A 21,030-nucleotide genomic window follows, 5' to 3' on the forward strand; every position below is an offset into this window, starting at 1 on the left:
TTGCTTTGAACTGAAAAGTTCATGCGACTTCTTAAATGGCTTTGTCTCATTCAAACAGAAACCATAATATAGAATGAGGCAAGGCTGAGGTAAAATTGAGTAGGATAAAAACTACACAAAGACAAAGGTCCCAAGTCTGAGATGACAAACTGTCATTACCTGTTCACACCAGAAACCCTGAATGATGTCAAAAAGAGAGGACAGAGGAACTCCTAACCAACCCTGTGGAAAGTGACTGGGGATCTTACAATGTAATGAAGGCAATTCAGATAACATGTCCTTAGAAGGAAAAAGCCATATTGCTTGCTGTATAAACAGACCCACTTCCTACTCTCACGCTTCTGAAGTCTCTTCTCAGTCACTGCTTCATTTGATTACATGGTCACCTTCCTCAAAACTTCTCACCAAGTCTAGTACTGGAAACACACAAATACACCATCCAAACTTCTAACCAACTCACTAACTAACACCTCAAATTCATCTCACCTACTTCTGTTCAGCCATAAAGGAGGAATCTCGTCATCTGGCTTCTTTTTTGAAATCTGCCACTTGGAATTCCATGACCTTTCCAACCGGGGCCACAAGCTCCAGGAGTCAGCATGGTTCATGTCACAGAAACTGAGAAAAAGGGCAGGGAATCGAATAAGGAAATGGAAAGTCTACCAGGAAGCAGCAGCTACAGCTGCTAAAAAAAAGGCAATGAAGGAAGGATTTTTAGCTGGAGAATGCATAAAAGTAATTCAGAGAAGGGCAAAAGAATTGATTAAAGGGCTAACGAGACTGAAAAGCAAAGTGTCATAAGTACACGTACATCTTAGCTAAACAAAGACTGAAGAGGAAGTAAGAAAGAGGCTTTTTATGAGTAGGGAGCAGAATTGTTCCATGTTTAGCAGTAGCAGAAACAATTTCAGAGGAAAATTTAAGGCGAACATCAGGAAAATATTTTGACAGCAGTACCTATTATTATACTGTCTAGTTCCTTGTGTCCAGAGTTAAAAAGCATAATCACTTGGACAAAGCTGTGCAGAAAAGACTCCAGACAATAATCCTGCCCTGGTCCTTCACCCCCAAAAAGTAAGACGAATTCTACCTAATCTACGTTTTTTATACATTCCACTGGTCAAGACCCCAGACTGGGCAAATCTGAATCTGTCAGACCACCCACAAATTTTCTTTTCCTGCAGAGCATCTAATTTAGTTCAACAGAATTGTGTAGCATTATTACATATAAAAAATACACATTGCTTTCATGGACCTACATTCCTCTCAGGGCTAATGCACCCAGGAAGTCACTGTGAGGATTTACATAAAACCAATTTAGCATAACACAGTCTTTGCAGGGTTGCAAACAGAAAACAGCCCACAATCACCCAACTGACAGTCAGCATTTCCAGACTCTCATGACTGCCAAATTCAAAGGTAGAAATAGCCTCCACTATCCAAACAGGACAGAAAGATACATTTAGTTCACAGTGGGAAAACTGTTGTAAGCCAACCTAAACTCAGGTACACCAACACACCCAGAGGAAAGAACGCATCGCGTAGCTCAGTGGAAGTGTTACGAGTATGAAGGCTCTAGTCACTGCTCTGCAGCAGATAGCCATTTTGGTGAGGAAAAAGGTAACTTGTGAAATTTGCAAAATCTGAAGTAGGGAAGAAGGAAATCCAATTACTGAATCAGTTATTATCCACTGCTGTCAATCCCTTGTGTTGCAAATTCATAGGCAGGGGGGGTCTATAGGGTTGACACCAGCCCCAAGAACCCTTAACTCCCGCTTTTGTAGCTAAAATCTCAACATATACAATTAAACCAACTTCTAATGAAACTTTACATTGGTATTTGGTCATGTATGTGAAACTCATGAGATTAAAGAACTTCCTTTACAAAGGCAGATTCCTTGCAGAATTTAGGGGAAGTGTCCCAGTGTTCTTGCTTACAGACCCAACTGTGCACCAAAAGGTGCTCAGTGTCAATGAACAGTCTCATTGGTGTTATAGAGAGCTGACTTGCGCATCCAAACACGGAAACACACTCATTTAATTTAAAAGACAGCCATCTACTTCCCTCCCCCACCCAAAAAACCCCCAAAACTTAAACCACTTGAGAATGCCAGGACAAGAGAAAAAGTTATAGACAGAGAATGCCTGACAGAGGGTAGAGGGGGGGACACAGAGAAGGGCCTGCCTTGCCCATCACCAGCACTAGTGCTGTGGTTCCTAGCAAAGCAGTGGAGTCACAAACTCCTTGAGCATTCATCAGCAGGAATGTACCCTGTGCTTTCAAAGTCTGGCAACAATAGAGTCCTGCAACAGGGGAACACGAATGGTCAGGAAAGTGAAAGGAGTGGACAACCTTGACACAGCCACTTGAAGCAAGGATGGGAAAGAGCAAGAAGCTGAATGGCAAACCCCAGGGCAATTCTGCGCTCACACAACTACATTAGACTGGAAAACCCTGCCGGAGAAGCTGAGGACAGCATACAGCAGAGACTCTCCATCACTGGCAGGTCTATGAGCACTCACCACTGGATGGGCTGGGGAAGTGGTCATCTGCCCTTCCCTGCAGCTGCGCCTCCTCTTGCTCCAGGCACGTGGTCTTCATCTGTTTTTCCGGCATATCTTCTGCTTTCTCTGGCAGAATGAGAGGGGGTGGCTGGCTCTCTGGCAGGGCTGCAGACACCTGGTCCCCTCTCCCCAGGGCTGCAGAAACCTCATTCCCTCTCTCCAGAGTGGGGGGCTGGCTCTCCGGCATGGCTGCGGGCTCCTGGTCCCCTCTCCCTAGAGTGGGCGGCTGGCTGGCTGGTAGAGCTGTTGGCACCTCATCCCCTCTCCCTAGTGTGGGTGGCTGGCTGTCCGGCAAGGCTGTTGGCACCTCATCCCCTCTCCCTAGTGTGGGCGGCTGGCTCTCTGGCACAGCTGTTGGCACGTCATCCCCTCTCCCCAGAGGGGGCAGCTGGCTCTCTGGCAGGGCTGCAGGCACTTTGTGCCCTATTCCCAGAGGAGGTGGCTGGCTCTCCTGTGCAGTCACCAGCACCTCATTCCCTGTCTCTGGAGGGAGCTGCTGGTTCTCCCGTAGGGCAGCAAGCACTTCATCCCCTATCTCTCGAGGTGGCTGCTGGTTTTCTGGCAGGGTCAGGGGCACCTCATCCTCCGTCTCTGGTGGTGGCTGCTGGCTCTCTGGAAGGGTCAGGGGCACTTCATCCCCTGTTTTTGGAGGGAGCTGCTGGTTCTCTGGCAGGGTCACAGACACCTCGTTCCCTCTCGCCAGAGGCTGCTCCTGACTCTCCCATTCCATTTCCTGATCCTGTTCCAGATGGCTTTCACTTTGATCCCTGTTCCCTTGAACATCTGAATGCTTTTTGGCACACAACACCACTGCTGGGGGAACACCTGCCGGTAACCGAGGCCAAGAGCCATCCTGTTGTCCCAGTGACTCTCCCACAAGAGGCTGAGAGGCAAGGTCACTGAGCTTTGGCATGGTTTCTTGATCAGCCTTCAAGGACAAGCCCTCCATGTCCTTCGCTTCCACAACACCCAAGCCTTTGGAGGCCTCTTTCTTTCCAGTCTTCTGATCCCTTTGGCTCAGTTCACATAGCTTTTTACAATTTTTGCTAGAACCCTCAGCAGATTCCACTTCCATCACTTCCTGGCCTTTGTGATGCTGCTCTTCCCTTAGAACAGTCAGGCCCTGAGAGAGGGTTTGGCACAGAGGGGACCCTTCTTCCTCTAGCTGCTTCTCATCTGCACACCTCTCACCTTGTGCCTCACACTGAGTTTCAGGAACTGCTTCCAACTCAGGCCCGCCTCTCAGCAGTTTTTCCTTAATCTCAGTCACTGCTTCTCGACCCAAAACACATGGCAAAGTGTCAGGCTGACTGGCTAGAGTTGCAATAGCCTGACCTCCAGATTCACACATGCAATCAATGCAACTTGTCTGTGCCACAGTTCCATCTGCTGTTACACCTGCAGCAGCCGCAGGAGTGGCAGGCACTCTCATGGTCTCGCCCTCTTCTGCTTTTTCACCATTCTCTTCCATTAGAATTTGGCTGTCCTCACTCATTCTCAGCTGCACACTGTCATTCTCCGTGGAACAGAGTTTCAGCTCCAAAGCTTGGGGTGTGGAATCCATCTCTACCTGTGTGGATTCACTGTCCTGGTCAGTCTTCAAGGAGCCTGTAGTTCCTTCTATCTTTATGGGCTGGCTACATTCACTTGGAGAGAACACTAGTTTACAGGAATCACTGGTCTCTGAAAACATAGGACCCTCTGTAGGAATTTTAAGCACAGCCTCCATGGGTCCAGAGTTATCTGCTGTCAAGCACACATCAGGTAAGGCACCAGCCTTCTCTTCTCTTCCAGGCCTATCCTCTAGACTTGGAGTTGGAATGAAAATATCCTAAAGGGATACAGAGATAAGAAAAAAAAGCACTCTTCAGTATACACTCTCCTGAAGGCAGGCTGTCTAATCCAGTGGTTCTCAACCTTTCATAGTTTCACAGAAGCAGGGTTGGAGGGGACCTGAGCAGATCATCTAGTCTGGCCCCCTGCCCTGGGCAGGAATGAATATAGGGCTCTTATGATCCCTACTAAGTTTAAGCTCAAATGACCCCAGCTAGGTAGTTATCAAGCCTCCTTTTAAAGATCCCTAAGATAGGAGCCAGCACCACTTCCCTTGGATGCTGGTTCCAGATCCTGGCTGCCCTGACTGTTAAATAGCACCTCCTGATGTCCAGCCTGAACCTACTCTCAATCAACTTGTGGCTGTTGTTCCTTGTTATTCTGGGAGGTGCTCAGGGGAACAGGGTCTCTCCCATTCCCCGCTGGTCCCCCGGTAAGTTTATACATGGACACTAGATCCCCTCTCAGCCTTCTCTTGTGAAGGCCAAACAAGTTCAGGTCCCATAGCCTGTCCTTGTAGGGTCTGCCCTGCTGCCCCCGATTCATGTGAGTGGCCCTCCTCTGGACCCCCTCAGTGCTGGCCTTATCCCTCCTGAAGTGCAGCGCCCAGAACTGGACACAGTACTCCAACTGCAGCCTAACCAGTGTCGCATAAAGGGGAAGGATCACCTCCCTGGACCTGCTCATGATGCATCTGTGGATGCATGACAAGTTGCAGTTAGCTTTACTGATCGTATCCTCACATTGGCGGCCCATGTTCATTTTAGAATCGATAATGACTCCAAGATCTCTTTCTCCCATCATACTTTCAAGAAGAGAGTTCCCCAGCCTATAGGCATGCTGCTGGTTCTTCCTGCCCAACTGCGGTGCTCTGCGCTTGTCAGTATTGAATCCCATCCTATTCTCATTTGCCCACCCCTGTAACCTGTCCAGGTATAGTTGTATCCTGTCCCTCCCTTCTAGCGTGCCCCTCGCCCCAAATCTTGGTGTCGTCAGCAAATCTGAACAGGGTGCTTTTCACCCCCTCGTCCAAGTCCCTGATAAAAAGATTGAACACTATGGGCCTGAGGACCGAGCCCTGGAGGACTCCACTGCCCACATCCCACCGGGTCAAAAATGACCCATCCACCACCACTCTCTGAGTGCCGCCCCCTAGCCAATTTGTGACCCATCTGACTGTGTAGGCATCAATACCACAGTCACCTAGCTTTTTAATGAGAATGGGGTGGGAGACAGTATCAAAGGTCTTCCTGAAGTCCAGAAAAACTATGTCCACCACGACACCTACATCCAAGGATTTTGTGACCTGATTGTAGAAGGCAATCAGGTTGGTCTGACAGGACCTACCCCTAATGAAACCACGCTGGTTGCCCTTGAGCATCCTCCCCGCTGCTGGTCCCTCGCAAATGTGCTCCAGAGTAATTTTCTCAAAGAGCTTCCCCAGGACCAAAGTAAGACTAACGGGCCTGTAGTTGCCCAGGTCTTCCCTCCTCCCTTTTTTTGAAAATGGGGACCACATTAGCCTTCTTCCAGTCTTCTGGTACCACACCAGAGCACCATGAGTACTTGTAAAACTGTGCCAGGGGACCCGTGATGACCCCTGCCAATTTCCTCAGCACCCTGAGGTGGAGAATGTCTAGATCTGCTGATTTGAACACATCCAGCCCCTCCAGAAGTTCCCTAACTCAGTCCTCCCTGACCCCAGGCCTGGCAGAGTCACTCCTGAGTCTGTCCTGTATGCCAGCGGGGGAGAAGTCCCGGTCCCTGCTCAGAAAAACGGAGGCAAAGAATTTGTTAAAAAGATCTGCTTTTTCCTCTGGTGCAACCACCAGACTGCCAAGCATATCCCCCAGGGGCCCCATGTTGCCTGGTGCCTTCTTTTTGCTCCCTATGCATTTAAAAAAGGACTTTTTGTTGTCCTTGATCCTTGTTGCTAGCCCTAGTTCCATCTCTGCCTTAGCCTTCCTTTGGTACCTTATGATCGACATAGCAAAAGTGAAACTGGAAGTCCCACCATGGCACTTCTGGTTTTGCCACCGCAAGCTGAGTCCCACTTTTTCCTTGCAGACCACGGCCTGGGGCAAAGCAGCCTGTGCAGGGGCCCCCCACCCTGTCCCCTGGTACAGTGACACCGGGGAGTGAAAGCCCCGTTGCACTGGACGCAGAGGGAGGGGCGGTGGCTGGAACTTTCAGCCTGAACAGGCAAAGACGCCTCCAATCCACCAGGCTGGGGAGGGAGGGCTGGCCAAACTCAAAACATGGCACCCACGTACCCCCTACCTGTGTCTTGTATACCCCTAGGGGTACGCGTACCATGGGTTGAGAAACACTGGTCTAATCCATCCAGCAGCAAGGCAATCAAGACAAGGCAGCTTGTTTACTCTTAGCAGAAACCCTGAGGTTTGGGAACAAAACAAATTCATGCACCAGGACCTAAAATCTTGGGAACCTATTTCCCACTTGCCTGAGCCATAGCTGCCCTCCGGTTGTGCAGGGAAGTGACCCTCCTTCACTTCTCTTTCCCTCAGAGAGGGATGCAATCCTTGAGTCACAGAATCATAGGGAATGAAGGTTCGAAGGGACCTCAGGAGGTCACATCTTGTCCAACCGTCTGCTCAAAGCAGGTCCAGCCCCAACTACATCATCCCAGCCAAGGCCATCTAGCTAGATCTTCAAAAACTCCAAAGATGGAGATTCTACCACGTCTACGGGTAGCCTATTCCAGTGCTTCACTACCTTCCTAGTGAGAGTTTTCCTTCACATCTAACCTAAACTTCTCTTGCTGCACCTCAAGACTATTGCTCCTTGTTCCACCATCTGCCACCATGGAGAACAGTCCAGCTCCATCCTCTTTGGAACCACCATGCAGATAGCTGAAGGCTGTTATTAAATCCCCTCTCAGTCTTCAACTTTGATCTCACATGACGAGGAAGGGACACTCCAAGGCTGCTGAAGTGCTACATTAAGTGCTTTAGGAAAATCCAAGTTCTTTTTGGCTCAGGAAGAGAAGTGACCAGCTTGCAACTCTTGCTTTGTTCTCCCCATAGTTTTAACCCTTCTACCTTGGACTAATAAAAATGCCCTGGTCAGGCCGCAGCTGGAGTACTGCGTCCGGTTCTGGGCGCTGCACTTCAGGAGGGATGTGGACAACATGGAGAGCAGAGGCCACTCGCATGATCAGGGGGCAGCAGGGCAGGCCCTACAAGGAGAGGCTACAGGACCTGAACCTATTCAACCTCCACAAGAGAAGGCTGAGGGGAGATCTAGTGGCCTGTTGCAAACTAGTCAGAGGGGACCAGCAGGCATTAGGGGAGTCCCTGTTCTCCCGAGCACTACCAGGAGTGACTAGGAATAATGGTCACATGCTGGCAGAGGGTAGATTTAGGCTAGATATTAGGAGGCGCTACTTCACTGTCAGGGCGGCTAGGATCTGGAACCAACTTCCAAGAGAAGTGGTGCTGGCTCCTATCCTGGGGGTCTTTAAGGGGAGGCTAGATGAACACCTTGCTGGGGTTGTTTGACCCCCGTACTCTTTCTTGTCATGGCAGGGGGTTGGACTCAATGATCTGCTCACGTCACTTCCAACCCTACAAACATGAAACTATGCAACTATGGATGTTTTCAGACCATAAATGACCCATACGTATCCATACCTTTTGAACAGTAAACTAGCTTTGCGTAGCAAAATGACCACGGTAAAGACTAAAAGGCAAGGAAAATGGTAGCAATTAGTTTCCTGTAACAAAGCATCTCAAATGCGATACTATAAAATACTAGGGTTTCACTCTCTCCATAATCATGAAAGGTGCTGGGGTCGCACACAGCTCCCCTCTGAATGACATGTCCCAAGGGAAGTCTAGTTGGAGGATGCACATTGAGACACAGAACATGCAATTCAGTCCCTGAAAGCATACAACTTTCAAAAACATTTTAAGGAGAATCTCACAAATTCCCAGAACAGAATAAGAGACCGCAGACTCTGGTTTGGTCCCTTTGTGCTTCAGACCACAGTTTTTCTTTAGATATATGTATGTAACATAAGTTCAGAGCAAAATATTAACAAACAGATGAACTGATAGGGACAGGAAAAACTCGCAGAACCAAGCAAGCCAGAGAACCCCACATGCTACAGCTAAAGACTGACCCACACACTAATCCCTTGCAACCAGATACATGAAAATAGCAGGGAAAATGTTGCGGGAGTAGTTAAAGGGGCAAAGTCTGCTTCAACACCTACATGGGAGAACTCTGGTTGTGATGGTACAGGAAAGGATCCAGAAGTAAAGACTGGTGCACTCTGGGACACTGGAGTCGAAGCCTGGGGTAGTACTGGAGGTCCTGATGGGACAGGAGGATTATCAACTTCCATCAGTTCATCTCCCTTCTGTTGCTTCAGGTCAAGTTCCCTTCCTGCTAGAGCAGCCATATCCATCTGTTCATCTAATTCAGAAGAGGGAGATTATAAAAGTTAGAGGTGCACCAATGTATTGGTTGTGTGTCAGATGGCACCGAAGAAAGGAAAATTAACATTATTGGCTATCAGCTTTTTTTGGCCAGAATGGCCAATAATATCACCAATAAACATAATATACTTTCTGGCCAGGGCCCCCAGATGCTGTGTGCAAGCGCACAGCCACAGCATGCACGTGGCCAGGAACACAGGCAGGCAGTGTGGAGACCAGTGCCTTGCAGGTAAATCTGTGGAGGGGAAAGGGCATGTGGGGGAGGGGCTGCAGATCAAGGCTCCTACGGTGAGGGAGGGAGTGGGGCACGGGCAGGGGCAGGGGCTGCTGCCCAGGGCAGTGAATGAGACCCAGGACCAGCACAGGGAACAAGACAAAGCCACAGGCAGCTCATCCAGGGGGCAAGGGGGAGGAAATGGGGGTGGCTCCCTGCCACTGCACACACCCCGAGGGAGGCATGGGGGGCTACGTGCCTCCCAGATTTGTGCATGGGGTGGAGGTATGCTGCCCACTGTGGCCTCGGGGCTCTCCACTCTGCTACCTTTGCCCTGGGAGCCATGTGCTGGCCATGTGTCCCCTGCCTGTTTGGTAGTAGTGGCAGCGGTGAGTTGTGCCCACTTCCAGGTGGGTAAAGGACACACGGTTAGTGCACAGCTCCCAAGGCAAAGGCAGCAGAGCAGAGAGCCCCAAGCCCCAAACAGGCAGCCTGCCTCTGCTCTTAAAAGCGTTCCCACGCTTAAAAATGGTGATAGTGGCACTTGAACTAAAACTCATCAAATGAGCTTTAGTTCAAGCACACCTGCCACCATTTTTAAGTGCCTGGATGCTCTCTGGACGAGTCGCTCCCCACCCCAGCCCCGGGTCCCATTCACTGCCCTGACTGGACAGCAGCCCCAGCCCCTTCTGCACACCCTCCCTCACCGTGTGGGCCCCAATTTGCCCCAATGCTCCTTCCCCTCCACAGACTTACCTGCAGGGAGCTGCTCTCCATGGTGCCTGGCTGTGCTCCTGTAAATTGGTTATCGGATCAGTATCAGCCAATATGCCTGGAGAATAATCGGGTATCGGCCAAGCAAATCTTTATCAGTGCACCCCAGTAAAAGTTGATCGCTAGGGATTATGTGCATGTTACCCGTACTTAAAGTTACTTTACTTGTTATTAGAAGACCAATGTTTTTTTTACTGCTTATAACTTTGCCAAACCTTTAACTGTTTAGGCCAAAATTTTCTAAGTCAGGCATTTGCCTCAAGCTGAATTCTTTTAGGAATTTTCAGAAAAAATAGTTTAGCCATATCCTAGGAGTACGTCAGTGAAGAATGCTTTGCTTACATTACAGCAATGTTGTTGTAATTATAACAGCTCAGCAAATATGAGGAACAAGATTCGTTGACTACTATTTTTTTTGGAAGACAAGCTTCCAGGCACTTAAGTCTTCAGGTGCAAACACAGCTTTTATGTGTTGTCTGAACCATGCATGCACTTTCCATGCAGAACAACCTTAGCAGAAAGGAACACAACTGTACTAGTCCTCTGTATTCTCTAATGTGGACATCAGAGGGGGGGAAGTAGTTCATGACTGCAACTCTTTACCTTCTTCCAAAGAAACAGGAACGGCCATGTGCAAGGAACAGTCCACAGCACAGGCACGTGAGGAATCTATTATGATCACAAATGTTAAGACAGAGAAAAGAAGGGGGAAAAGCAAGCTGTCTATTCATCAGGTTGTAATGCTGATGTAATTCTAAGCAGGGCTGGGGAAAAACTGCACACATGCACACACACAAAAACCGGGAGGAGAGCATATGGAAAGAGAACAAACAGAACCCTATGTAGACAGGTTTTACCTTGTGTCTCTTCCTGTTCTGTGGGACTGCTGGGAATAAGAGCACTGGACCTGAAGATACTAGAAGGAGCAGCTGGGCCTGAAGAATCACTGCAGAGCCAGGGAGTGGGGGGTGGGGAAGGGAGAGAAAAAGTTGTATAAAGATTTACTCCTCTTATTCCACAGTTTAGTTCCAGCTTTTCACAACAGGAGTCTGGCTCACTAATCAACACAATCAGCCTAAGTCCCATGAAGGTCTTGTAGATGAGCCTGAGCAGAGAACCAAATGCTCATTTTCTGTGAAGCAAATATCTACAAAACACAGGTGTATGGCACACAGCAACTACACTAAATCTGAGAAAACCAATGTGGAAACAAGCCCAGTGCTGACATGTAGAAAGAGGTGAACGGAGCAGGGATTTGAACCCATGTCTTCCAAGTCAATTATCTCCTCGTTTCAGTCCAGCCCAGGTAACTTCATCATTGAACACTTACATAGGTAATCTTTCTTTAAATGTTATAAAGCTATTTGGACTGAAATATAATCTGAAGGTAGTGATCTCACAAATTACAAATTTCTATACAAATGTATTCCTTTCATTGGTTTTAAATTGCTACCTTTCAGGTTGCATCCCCTTCATTTTTCCAATTCTAAGAAAGATAATGAATAGTTAGGAGGATTCCTTCTTATGTTGTATGCCTCTATCATATCATACAAGGGTAGAGTACTGGTTTTGAGCTTTGGCTAGGAAGATTCAACAAGAGACTTCCCTGAGAGCACTTTCAGTGAAAGGCAGCGGAACGAAACCAGACTGGGAAGGGTTCTGAACCCAACTGAAGGAGAGGAACCCCCCAGACAGCTGATGAAGGGGAGAAGCAAAATGGGCAGTTGCTGAAGAAGTTAAGTGGGACAAGGTAGGGGGGAAAAGGTTAACATGGGGAAAAAAAATAAAGCTTGCTTCTATTGGCAGGGGCAGAAGACTGAGGAAAGGGAGAGGCTGAGGAGAGAACAAGGGATACAGGGGAAGATGGGCAGAAGGCAGATCATGGGTTGGGATGGGGGTTATTAGGGGAGACTGAAGAGTTTGAGTATGGCATGGGGATGAGAGGTTTGTAGGTCAGTGACAGCAAGAAGAGAAACAGAGGCAAAGAGAGGTCACATCCGATCCTGTCACCAAAATCCTGTGCAGGAAACAAGCTGAAGGTAGATTTGAGAAGGGTCAGGAGTGCTGAACCTACAGATGGGACTGCAGGCACAGGAGACAGAGTGGAGAAGCAGAATGTCTGACTGGAACTATAGCTCAACTAAAGGAAGATAAAGAACTGTTAATGCTGGAAGTCAGCTTGCTCATAGGACTTCCATCAGATACGTCCTGCTCTCTGAGGTTGGAGGGGAAGATGGATTTTATGATGAAGAAAAGGGGCAAAGGAGTCCAGGATGGCAGAGAAAGCATGTGTAGAGAATCAACTGCCATGTTCAGTGAGGAGCCAGGAGGAACAGGCTGAGCATGCCAGAAAAGCTGCTGTCTCCAACAGATTGGCACTCACAGAAGAAAAACAGTGAGAGAGACAGGAGGGGTCAGTCAGTGACACAGAGATCCAAAGCAGCAGTGTGTGGGGAAAGCCAGGCTCAGTAAGCAGCAATCCTGGCAAACAGGAGTGTTGATCCAAGGCTGCAGGCAAAGAGAGGCAACTCAGTCTATCCCTGCTCATCTATATCTGTCATTTCCTTTACCAGGGACCTTTACCTTTGTATTATCAGTGTTCCTAGCTCACATCTTCATCTAACCAGAATGATTTTCAGCACCACTCGCCTTCTGCCCTAGCTCTTAGCATATCTCCACTCCAAACACAAATCTAACTTTGTTAGTTCTCTTCACTAGAAATAAGAAAACTTCTATGATTAAAAAAAGCCTATTCCATCTGCATAGGCTCAGTTACATCCATACTTTGCACCACCATCTTGTCATCCATACAAAAACATCCCAAAACATCTTTGTGTATCCAACCCTGCATTAAAGTCCTTGAGGAAAAGCTGCCAGAGATCCTGACACATGCATGGAGCAGGGGACATCCCAGCAAGACACTTGGAGCTTAGGAGAACTGCTGCAAGGCAAAACATAGACTACTGCAGTCATTGCTTGGAGCTAAAACTGAATAGATTTTACAATTCCTTCCCAACTTCCAACACAGCAGAAGAACAGAGCAGAAGGCAATAAGCATCCTTCTTAAACAAGCAGAACAGAGGGAAGTACAGGACCATTGTCTCACAATAAAACCTACAAGTTCTCTTCTTTTTCCTTTGACAAAGACTGAAAAAATTATTAATGGGGCTCAGTGTCTGCTCCCACAGAGAAGCCATAAATCAATCAATGTCCTCAACTCCTGAAACCTTTGTTAGGAACCAAAATTATTCCTCATCACATCAAGCTTCAAAAGTCATCAGTTTGCAGGAAGTTACAAATTCAGTTGAAAGTTATGTTCCAACATGGATTAAACCCTCCATGTTGTGTTAGGCTGTTTTTGTTGTAAACTCATGCAGATTAGTACAAGGTAGGGGGGGCGGGGGGAGGGGAGGAGAGAGGTTACGCTTACATGGAAAGACTCTCCTGTGCAAGGGATCCCTGTCCAGAGAGATGCAGGAGGTGAAGAGTGCCAGCAGGGGTGCATGCCAGGGGACCTCCCTCTTCCACCCTGGTTATGGCACAGGCACTGCTTGAAGCTATGTGAAGCAAAAGGAAAGAGATTGAATTAGGGACTCTGCTACATAGCTAGCCAGACAACCATAAGGGCCAATTTTCACTACTGCAAAGTCCTCTCTTGGCAAAATACAGGCAGACCAACACTGAACATGGAATTGGAAAAGGATTTGGGAGAGCAACATCTGCAGGTCCAGTAAGTGTGAAACACATGAGTAGCTAAAAAGTTAAACTGGTGCAACTTTGTGTGTTCTGCTTTCCAAAGCACACTCAAGTTTAACAGAAATATTAGTAACATGAAATTCACTCAAAGCACTGCTCCCTCCACTACTAACCCCCAGTTTAAACCCAGAACCGTAACTGTTATAACCCTTGCATAGATATTTGGCAATAGTTAGTTCATCATACCTGCTGAGTTGCTCTCAGGAAACATATCTTCCTGAGTTGACAGAATCTCTGGCTCCTGAAGAGCAGGATCACATGACTTCTCAACTTGCAATCCACTTTCAAGCAAATCGCAGACAGACCTTGGTTTCCTAGCAGCATCGTGAGGTGGTTGTGGAGTTCTGGGAAAGTCAGACATAACTTCTGACTTGGGAAATTCAATTTATCAAGGTATTGCAAAAACTTTTTCAAGAAAATGTACCACCCTAGACACAACAAAATATACTACTTGTTTACCACAACGACAGTGAGAAGAAAAAATATTTTATTTTTTCTATCAAAATGTACATGTATTCAAGTTGTATTTCCAAAGCTGACCTATACATTTTCTATTAATAAAAAAGAAATTTGAGCATAACGTAAAAAGATTCTACTGACATCAGTTTGCTACAAAGTACACAAGAATGTGGTTTTAAATAGGGGTGCACCAATAAAGATTTTTTTGGTTGATACCAATAGCTGATTATTAACCAGCCATATCGGTGATAAATGGTTTACAGCGTGGAGAGCAGCTCCCTGCAGGTAAGTCTGTGGAAGGAAAGGGGCATGGGAGGGGGGCAGGTCGAGGCCCGCTCCCATGGTGAGGGAGGGAGTGGGGCAGGGGCTGAGGGTTCTGCCCAGCTAGGGCAATGGATGGGACCTGGGGCTGCGGAAGGGAATGGGGCGGAGCTAAAGGCAGCTTGTCCAAAGGATCAGTGTCCAGACACTTAAAAACATTGGTGGCAGAGCTTGAACTACAGTTCGTCAAATGAGCTTTAGTTCAAACACCACTGCCACCATTTTTAAGCATGGGGAAGCTTCTAACCAGAGCGGAACCAGGTGGGGCAAGGGCAGAGGTCGGCTGCTTGCTGTGGGCCCAGGGCTCTCTGCTCTGCTGCCTTTGCCCCAGGGCTCTGCGCCAGCCATACATCCCCTGGCAACTTACCACCCCTACTCTTGCCAGGCAGGCAGGGGGTGCACAGCCAGTGTGGGACCCCTGGAGCAAAGGCAACAGAACAGAGAGCCCTGAGCCCACAGAAGGCAGCCCACATCCACACCATGCACAAATCTGGGCGGGGAGGGGGCGCATGCCCCACCCATGCCTCCCCTTGGGTGCACACAGCAGCAGGGAATGCCCCCCCGAACCCCTGGACAAGTTGCCTGTGGCTCCATCCCGCTCCCTGCCCCAGATCCCATTCACTATCCTAGCTGGGCAGTGCCCCCTGGCCCAGCCCCACCCCCTCCTTCACTGCAGTGGTTTCAATCCCACCCCACGCCCCATCCCCTCCACAGACTTACCTGCAGGGCGCTGCTCTCCACACTGCCCGGCTGTATTCCTGGCCACACGTGTGCTACGGCTGCGTGAATGCATGCAGCGTTCCAGGGGCCCAGCCAGAAGGCATATTATATTTATCGGTGACATTATCGGCTACGCTGGCCAAAAAAACCCGATAACCAATAATGTTAATTTTCCTTTTATTGGCGACAGTCCAATATGGCACTGATATACTGGCGCACCTCTAGTTTTAAAATACAATTTTTTAACAATAGCCACTGAACAGAAACCTGTCTACTTGAAAGCCTGACAATGCAAATAGAGACAGAGATATCTGCCTTGCCAAATGACACCAGTGGAAACTGCAGGGTGTCAAAATTGTGTTTTATTATTTAAAAAATGGATTAACCAAAAAGGTTTAACAGCTTAACTCAACTGTTAAACTAACAACCATGAAACACCCCAACCTTTGACAGCGTCTAACACAAAACGCTGCTTTTCTAACGAACCGAGTCCCTGGTAGTAAGTATCACTTAACTGACAGGCTCCTCCTAACAGACCAAAGCCCATGCCCTGAACCAAGAGACTGAGGCAACAACATGGATTTCTGAAAGCTGCTTCAAAGCTCTATTTTATAAATGTTTAGCTTTTTAAGATCCAAACTAATCACAGGCATGATCCTCCAGATGGCGGGACTTTAATTTCAAAGGTAAATATTCCCATATCTCCTGTTCAAATGTTCTCCCTCCATTTTCATTCTCTCAGCGAAAGACGGACGGAAGCTCTACTGGGCCATTCCTTTGGCCAACTCCAGTTACAGAAAGCTCTCTAGCAACATTCCTTGCTGTTTCCCTTTGTTCTCAGAGCCCACCACTCCCCTCCTCAGAACCTTTAGAGAAAATTATAAAAATTCAGTCACAGGATTTCAGTAAAGTATCTACATAGAGGGCAAGCTGTTTTACCTTTTAGACTCCTCCGCCTGCTGGGACTGTGTCCCAGTACACGTTTCTCTACCAGGCAAAGTTTCTTTCTTAACCATGCACAGCTCTGACAGAAGAGAGAGAAAGCAATGTGTTACTCAAATGATCTGGGCAGGCAAACATCAACAAGTGTGGTTGGTGCTGCTATAGGTTACAAATATCAAAGCAATTTCTATTCTAAAGAATTTACAGGGGGAGCCGACAGTGGAAGTGGAAACAAAAGAATGAAGCATCTTGTAAAGAACAGATTCAATGTCAGTTTTGAAGATAGGAGTACTGGTAGAAGATCCAGGCAACAATGTAAGGATGGAGAAACAAGCACAAAGGAAACAGAGGACAGAATTTCCTTTCAAGCTGCCTCTGTCAGTCCTAATAATATATTTCCTGTCAAAAAGTGCCACCTGTAAGCCAAAGAAAAGAGAAAGAATCTACCCTCTCAGAAAAAGGGCTTTTTGAAGCCTGTTCACATACCATCCTCAGTCTCTTTACAGGAGGTTTCTGCAGGACGAAGGCAATGCTCATTGCCCTCCTCACGCAGTGAGGAGTCCCCCTCAAGGTCCTGGCTCTGTGAGAGTTCCAGAGCTCCAAAATGCAGTTGCGACGTGCCTGAGCCTAGCACCACACATTCACATAAGAAAAAAACACCAAAAAACTTATAAACAAATTGTCCAGTGATAAAAGAACCACCCGGCTGAGACATGCTAAAGTCCATGCTGTAACTATAAGCAACAAGGAAACTGAAGAATTCAGCTGCACTCAATACCTTACAAAAACTATGCAGCCCCACTTTGGTAACTAAAAGCCTATTAATATGACAGCCACAATGTTTGTCTTTTTTAAATCATTATTGTGAGGTAAACTGTTAACAAATGTAGTAGCTAGCGCAGTAATGTTGGCACTTCAAATCTCTGTGAATGGTAATTGTGGGCAAATAAAGATGTCATGTTCACATTGGCCATACCAAGAAACTTTTACCGCTGTTCATCAGCCAGTGTATTTACAGAGGCCCCTTTATGGCACTCTCCTACTTTTGTGCATCTCCTAACCCCCTTCCTGTCCCCAAGATGAGGACTACTGCAGAAATGAGAATTATGGCATCATAATTTAGAGAGAGTAGGAGACAGAATTGGTGGTCTTCAGAGAAGGGGAACAATCACCAACAATCCCCTAACCCCAAAGTGCTCTGGATGAGCTCTAGGCAAACCACTGATTTTATAACAGTAAGTAGTTGACACATCAGCAAAAAGTCTAAAAAAGTGAGCCTGGGGAACCAGAACTGTATTAATTTATACAAATATTTGGGTGAGATGCTGCTGCTGTCCCAAGAAGTCTAGAAAAAATGTAAAGCAGAAGAGTTACCTTCAGGGCCCAGTGAGTGGGCAGTGCAGTCTGCAGCATCTTCATCTGCCCCCTCAACAGCAGCTACCACCAACCCAAGAACACTTCAGTAAAGAGAAGAGACAAATCTGCTCAGCAAGATACACACTGCATATGGCACTGAGCTTGCCCAAGGCTGTTTTCTTACAGTTTATATCTATTGACAAGTTTGTTCCTAGGGCATCCTCAGTACATAAACAGAAAGAAACCACTGTGCCCCCTATGCTGGGGTACTCTTTGACGCATCCAAACCACCCCAGGGGATCACAGATATCCAGCATGCACATTAATTGCACAAACAGGATTTTGTTCTGCATCTGAATGGATTCACTATCATCCCATTACATAGCAGTTCACTACAGTGATGCTGGGACTGCAGCCTGCACTGCTCCTATAGAAGCAGAGAACATGAGGATAACCCCTTTACGAAAAAAGGAAGTAGAGTGGGGGGGGGTGAGGAGTTTGAAGGCAAGAAATCTCATAGGCACCTGCTCTTGCAGCTGGGCTGGGGCAACTGGTCAAGGACTTCGCTGAGTGAAGCAGTGGTCTCCAGATGGGTAGGTGTGTCCATTGGCTCTGAAAGCATAACAGGTCATGAGTGCAGAAAAGAAGCCAACCTCTGACTGCAAGGACAGGCCTTCAGCAGAGCAGAAACTAGCAGGATTTTGATAGCAGCTCAGAGACCAAGCCCCCTACCCACACGTTCCACATGCAAACCCCTCACTACTCAGCGCTACACAATGTCAACATCTGCTCCTGGACAGGAAGTCCCAGCTACCCCGTATCACAGGCATTACCCTGAGCATCATTCTCCTGCAAGACGCTAATTTCTCAGGCATAAATACAAGGAGAAGTATCACAACTAGCATCTTCTCACCTGCAAGCTGCTTTTCTGGAGAAGGCTCAATAGTGTTGACCCCTCCATCTCCTCCCACTGTCCGTTTCTGATCCCGGGAGCTGGACATCATCTCCTGCAAAACACACCCCCCAGGGTCTGCCTCTGCCGCCTTCACCAGGTGCCCAGGGAGCCCTTCACCCCAGACCAGACATGTTCCTTTTACACAGCTGATGCACACAGCAAAGGCCAAAAGGAGGCAGGGCAACCTCCTTGTCCCAGCCACAGCACACACATCTGTAGGCTGCTGCTGTCCGTGCCGCGGCCGCACCTCAGGCACTGCCACGTGCTGCGCCATAGGCGTGCCATACCACAGGCACACTTCACTGCCACCACGTGCCGCACATCGCGCACCATTGCGTGCCCCGGCCACACCGCGCACGCTGCCACGTGCCGCACCACATGCACAGACACACCTCGCGCACCGCCGGCCGCACCTCGCGCACCACCGCAGGCCCCAGCCATAGCTTGCATACTACCACGCGCCGCACCTCGCACACCGCCGGCACACCTCATAAGCCACCGTGCACCGCTGGCACACCTCGCACACCACCATGTGCCCGCACCTTGCGCACCGCCATGTGCCCCAGCCGCAGCTTGGGAACCGCCATGTGATGCAGGCACACTTCCTGCACCGCCATGTGCCACGTGCAGCACCTCACACACATACCGATACCTGCCACAGGCCACATCTCACACACTGCCATGTGCCACACCTCGTGCACCACCATGTCCTGCAGGCCGCACCTCACGCACTGCTATATGCCGCAGGCACACCTCGCGCACCGCCACATGCCAGGGCCGCGCTTCACCGCTACGCTAGGACAGAGGCAGGACAGGTGCATCCCCCCATCCCGCGCTCACCAGCACGGGGCTGGGGCAGGAGGGCAGGCGCGGGGCGGGCAGGGGAACACAGGCATCGCCCGGCGAGTCCCCTCTCACGGCGCTTTCGGGCTGGGAGTCCTCCACGATGAGGCAGGGGGCGTCAGGCGGGGAGAAGCGCACATCCAAAGGGCTGCCGTTGGGCTCCATCCGCCGCCCTGCAGGGAGGCCACGGGTCAGTGGCGCCGCGGCAGCGCCCAGCCTCGCGCCATCGGCTGCCACCCGCACCCACACCTTCCCCGCCCGGCCCGGCCCGGCCCGGCCCGGCCCGCACTTGCCCTTCGACGCGGCCCCACCTCAGCTCCCGCCGCCTGCGGCTCGCGCCGCCCCTCCCCCGCCCAGCGCTCGCAGCCTCCGGCGCCGCCGCTTCCCGCGGCCGCCATGTCGTGCGCGCCCATTGGCCTCGGCCCGGCCCCGCCCCGCCCTTGCCACGTGCCCATTGGCCCCGCACCGCCCTCGCGGCCGCCATCTTCCGCGCGCCCATTGGCCTTGGCCCGGCCTGGCGTCACCACGGCAACGTGGCGCTGCCCGGCGCCTGGCGGGGGCTCCCCGGGAGGGCCCCGGCCCCGCCCGCGTCCGCGCCCGCGCAGCCGTTACATCCGTTTTTAACGTAGCTAGTCCGGTGTTCCGCCGGGCCGAGGTAACGGCATGACGATCCACGCGACCTTACTGACACCATCCGACCACTCCTGTCTTCTTGCGCCCCCGTCCCCCCTCCCCCCGTCCTGGGACGTTCGGGTTTCCGGGCCCCGGGCAGCTAGCTCCGTCCCGGGCGGGGCACGGGCCGCGACCCGCTCTCGTGGTGGATGCGCCGGGCCCGGCCGAGCCGGCTGTGCTCGGGCACCTGCCCACGGTCAGGCTGAGCCACGGGGCTAGATGGACACCAGCGCCTGCGTTTGGTCCAGCGTCCCACTCTGAGAAAAGCTCGGGCGGTTTTAGGCCTGTTCGTGCAACTGGGCTGCACAAGCTGCTGCCCCACGGCCCCGGCAGTGCCACCGCACGGGCGCCCGGCTCACCCTGCACCGCCGCAGTGACACGGGCGCGGAGCCCGCCGCACCTGAAACGCACCCAAGCACCCCCAGGCTAAGCAACGTGGGCGCCAATGAGCAGCTGCATTTCGGTCTAAGAGAAACACCCCGATGCCGGTCCATACGCACCACCCCCAGGAGATGAAGTGACTTCCCAGGGAATTATAGCCCAAATTCAGGGCACCGTTTCGTCAAGCTCAGTTTTGCTCTTCTGTTTTGTTTCCATAGATGCTCTTTTTCTTGTACAAGACAAAATGAACTTCACGATGGCAGTTTTCCTGGGAAGCGAGCACAGAGTCATGGGTGGAGGAATAGGTTTTGAAGGGAGCTCAAGACATCATGTAGCCCTGCTCCAGACAAAGCCAGCCCAGACAGCCGTGTGTCACCGGCACTAAATCATGTCAAGTGGTGCAGACTCCAGGTAACCTGTTCCCGTGCTTCACCAAACCAGGCATCATCTTGGCCTACTCACTGCAGTTTTGCCTGTTGGGAATGGGGAATACTTTAACTTGTGAGGGGAGAGGGGAATGAAATACGGGGAAAGGAAATGGTTTTGCACATTTTTTTCTTTGTGAATGGTTTGTTCCTTGGTCTGACTAAAATGTGGAAAGCAGAGTATCCTAACCTTTTTTTGGATGCCCGTGGCAAATGCTTTGGCACCTGGTCTTTTGAGGAATGTCTTTTGTTTCAAGGAAGGCAGAAAGTAGAGTTTTGGTTGGTTGGTTTTGGGGAATTATAAAAATCACTTTATGCTTTATGTTTTGATAGCTTTGTAATAAAAGTATA

At 49.7% G+C, this 21,030-nt stretch overlaps 2 protein-coding genes across 8 annotated transcripts in view; one reads left to right on the forward strand and one right to left on the reverse strand.

The window, feature by feature from the left end:
• TP53BP1 (tumor protein p53 binding protein 1) overlaps positions 1-21,030 on the reverse strand; it is a 53,280-nt gene that overhangs the window by 29,842 nt on the left and 2,408 nt on the right. For 3 of the 7 annotated variants that reach the window (XM_090029154.1, XM_090029155.1, XM_090029149.1), the window contains exons 1-12: positions 19,513-19,627; positions 19,199-19,374; positions 18,317-18,410; positions 17,928-18,015; positions 17,422-17,504; positions 16,534-16,674; positions 16,045-16,129; positions 13,792-13,949; positions 13,280-13,406; positions 10,707-10,795; positions 8,636-8,838; positions 2,524-4,396 (exon numbers count right to left, since the gene is read on the reverse strand). In XM_090029154.1, coding sequence (XP_089885280.1) covers positions 2,524-4,396; positions 8,636-8,838; positions 10,707-10,795; positions 13,280-13,406; positions 13,792-13,949; positions 16,045-16,129; positions 16,534-16,674; positions 17,422-17,504; positions 17,928-18,015; positions 18,317-18,410; positions 19,199-19,366 — 3,109 coding nt within the window. In that variant the 5' untranslated portion in view covers positions 19,367-19,374; positions 19,513-19,627. Of the gene's footprint in view, positions 1-2,523; positions 4,397-8,635; positions 8,839-8,990; positions 9,097-9,831; positions 9,870-10,706; positions 10,796-13,279; positions 13,407-13,791; positions 13,950-16,044; positions 16,130-16,533; positions 16,675-17,421; positions 17,505-17,927; positions 18,016-18,316; positions 18,411-19,198; positions 19,375-19,494; positions 19,628-20,373; positions 20,515-21,030 lie in introns of those variants that run through there. The other 4 variants (XM_090029157.1, XM_090029151.1, XM_090029152.1 and 1 more) reach the window with 4 other exon arrangements.
• MAP1A (microtubule associated protein 1A) overlaps positions 20,535-21,030 on the forward strand; it is a 78,683-nt gene continuing 78,187 nt past the window's right edge. The window contains exon 1 of the mRNA XM_090029147.1: positions 20,535-20,665. The gene's annotated coding sequence lies outside the window, so the exon portion shown is untranslated. The remainder of the gene's footprint in view (positions 20,666-21,030) is intronic.

Source organism: Crocodylus siamensis, chromosome 15 (genome assembly GCF_052110815.1).
Source record: "Crocodylus siamensis isolate JL-2025a chromosome 15, ASM5211081v1, whole genome shotgun sequence".
Lineage (NCBI taxonomy): Eukaryota > Metazoa > Chordata > Crocodylia > Crocodylidae > Crocodylus > Crocodylus siamensis.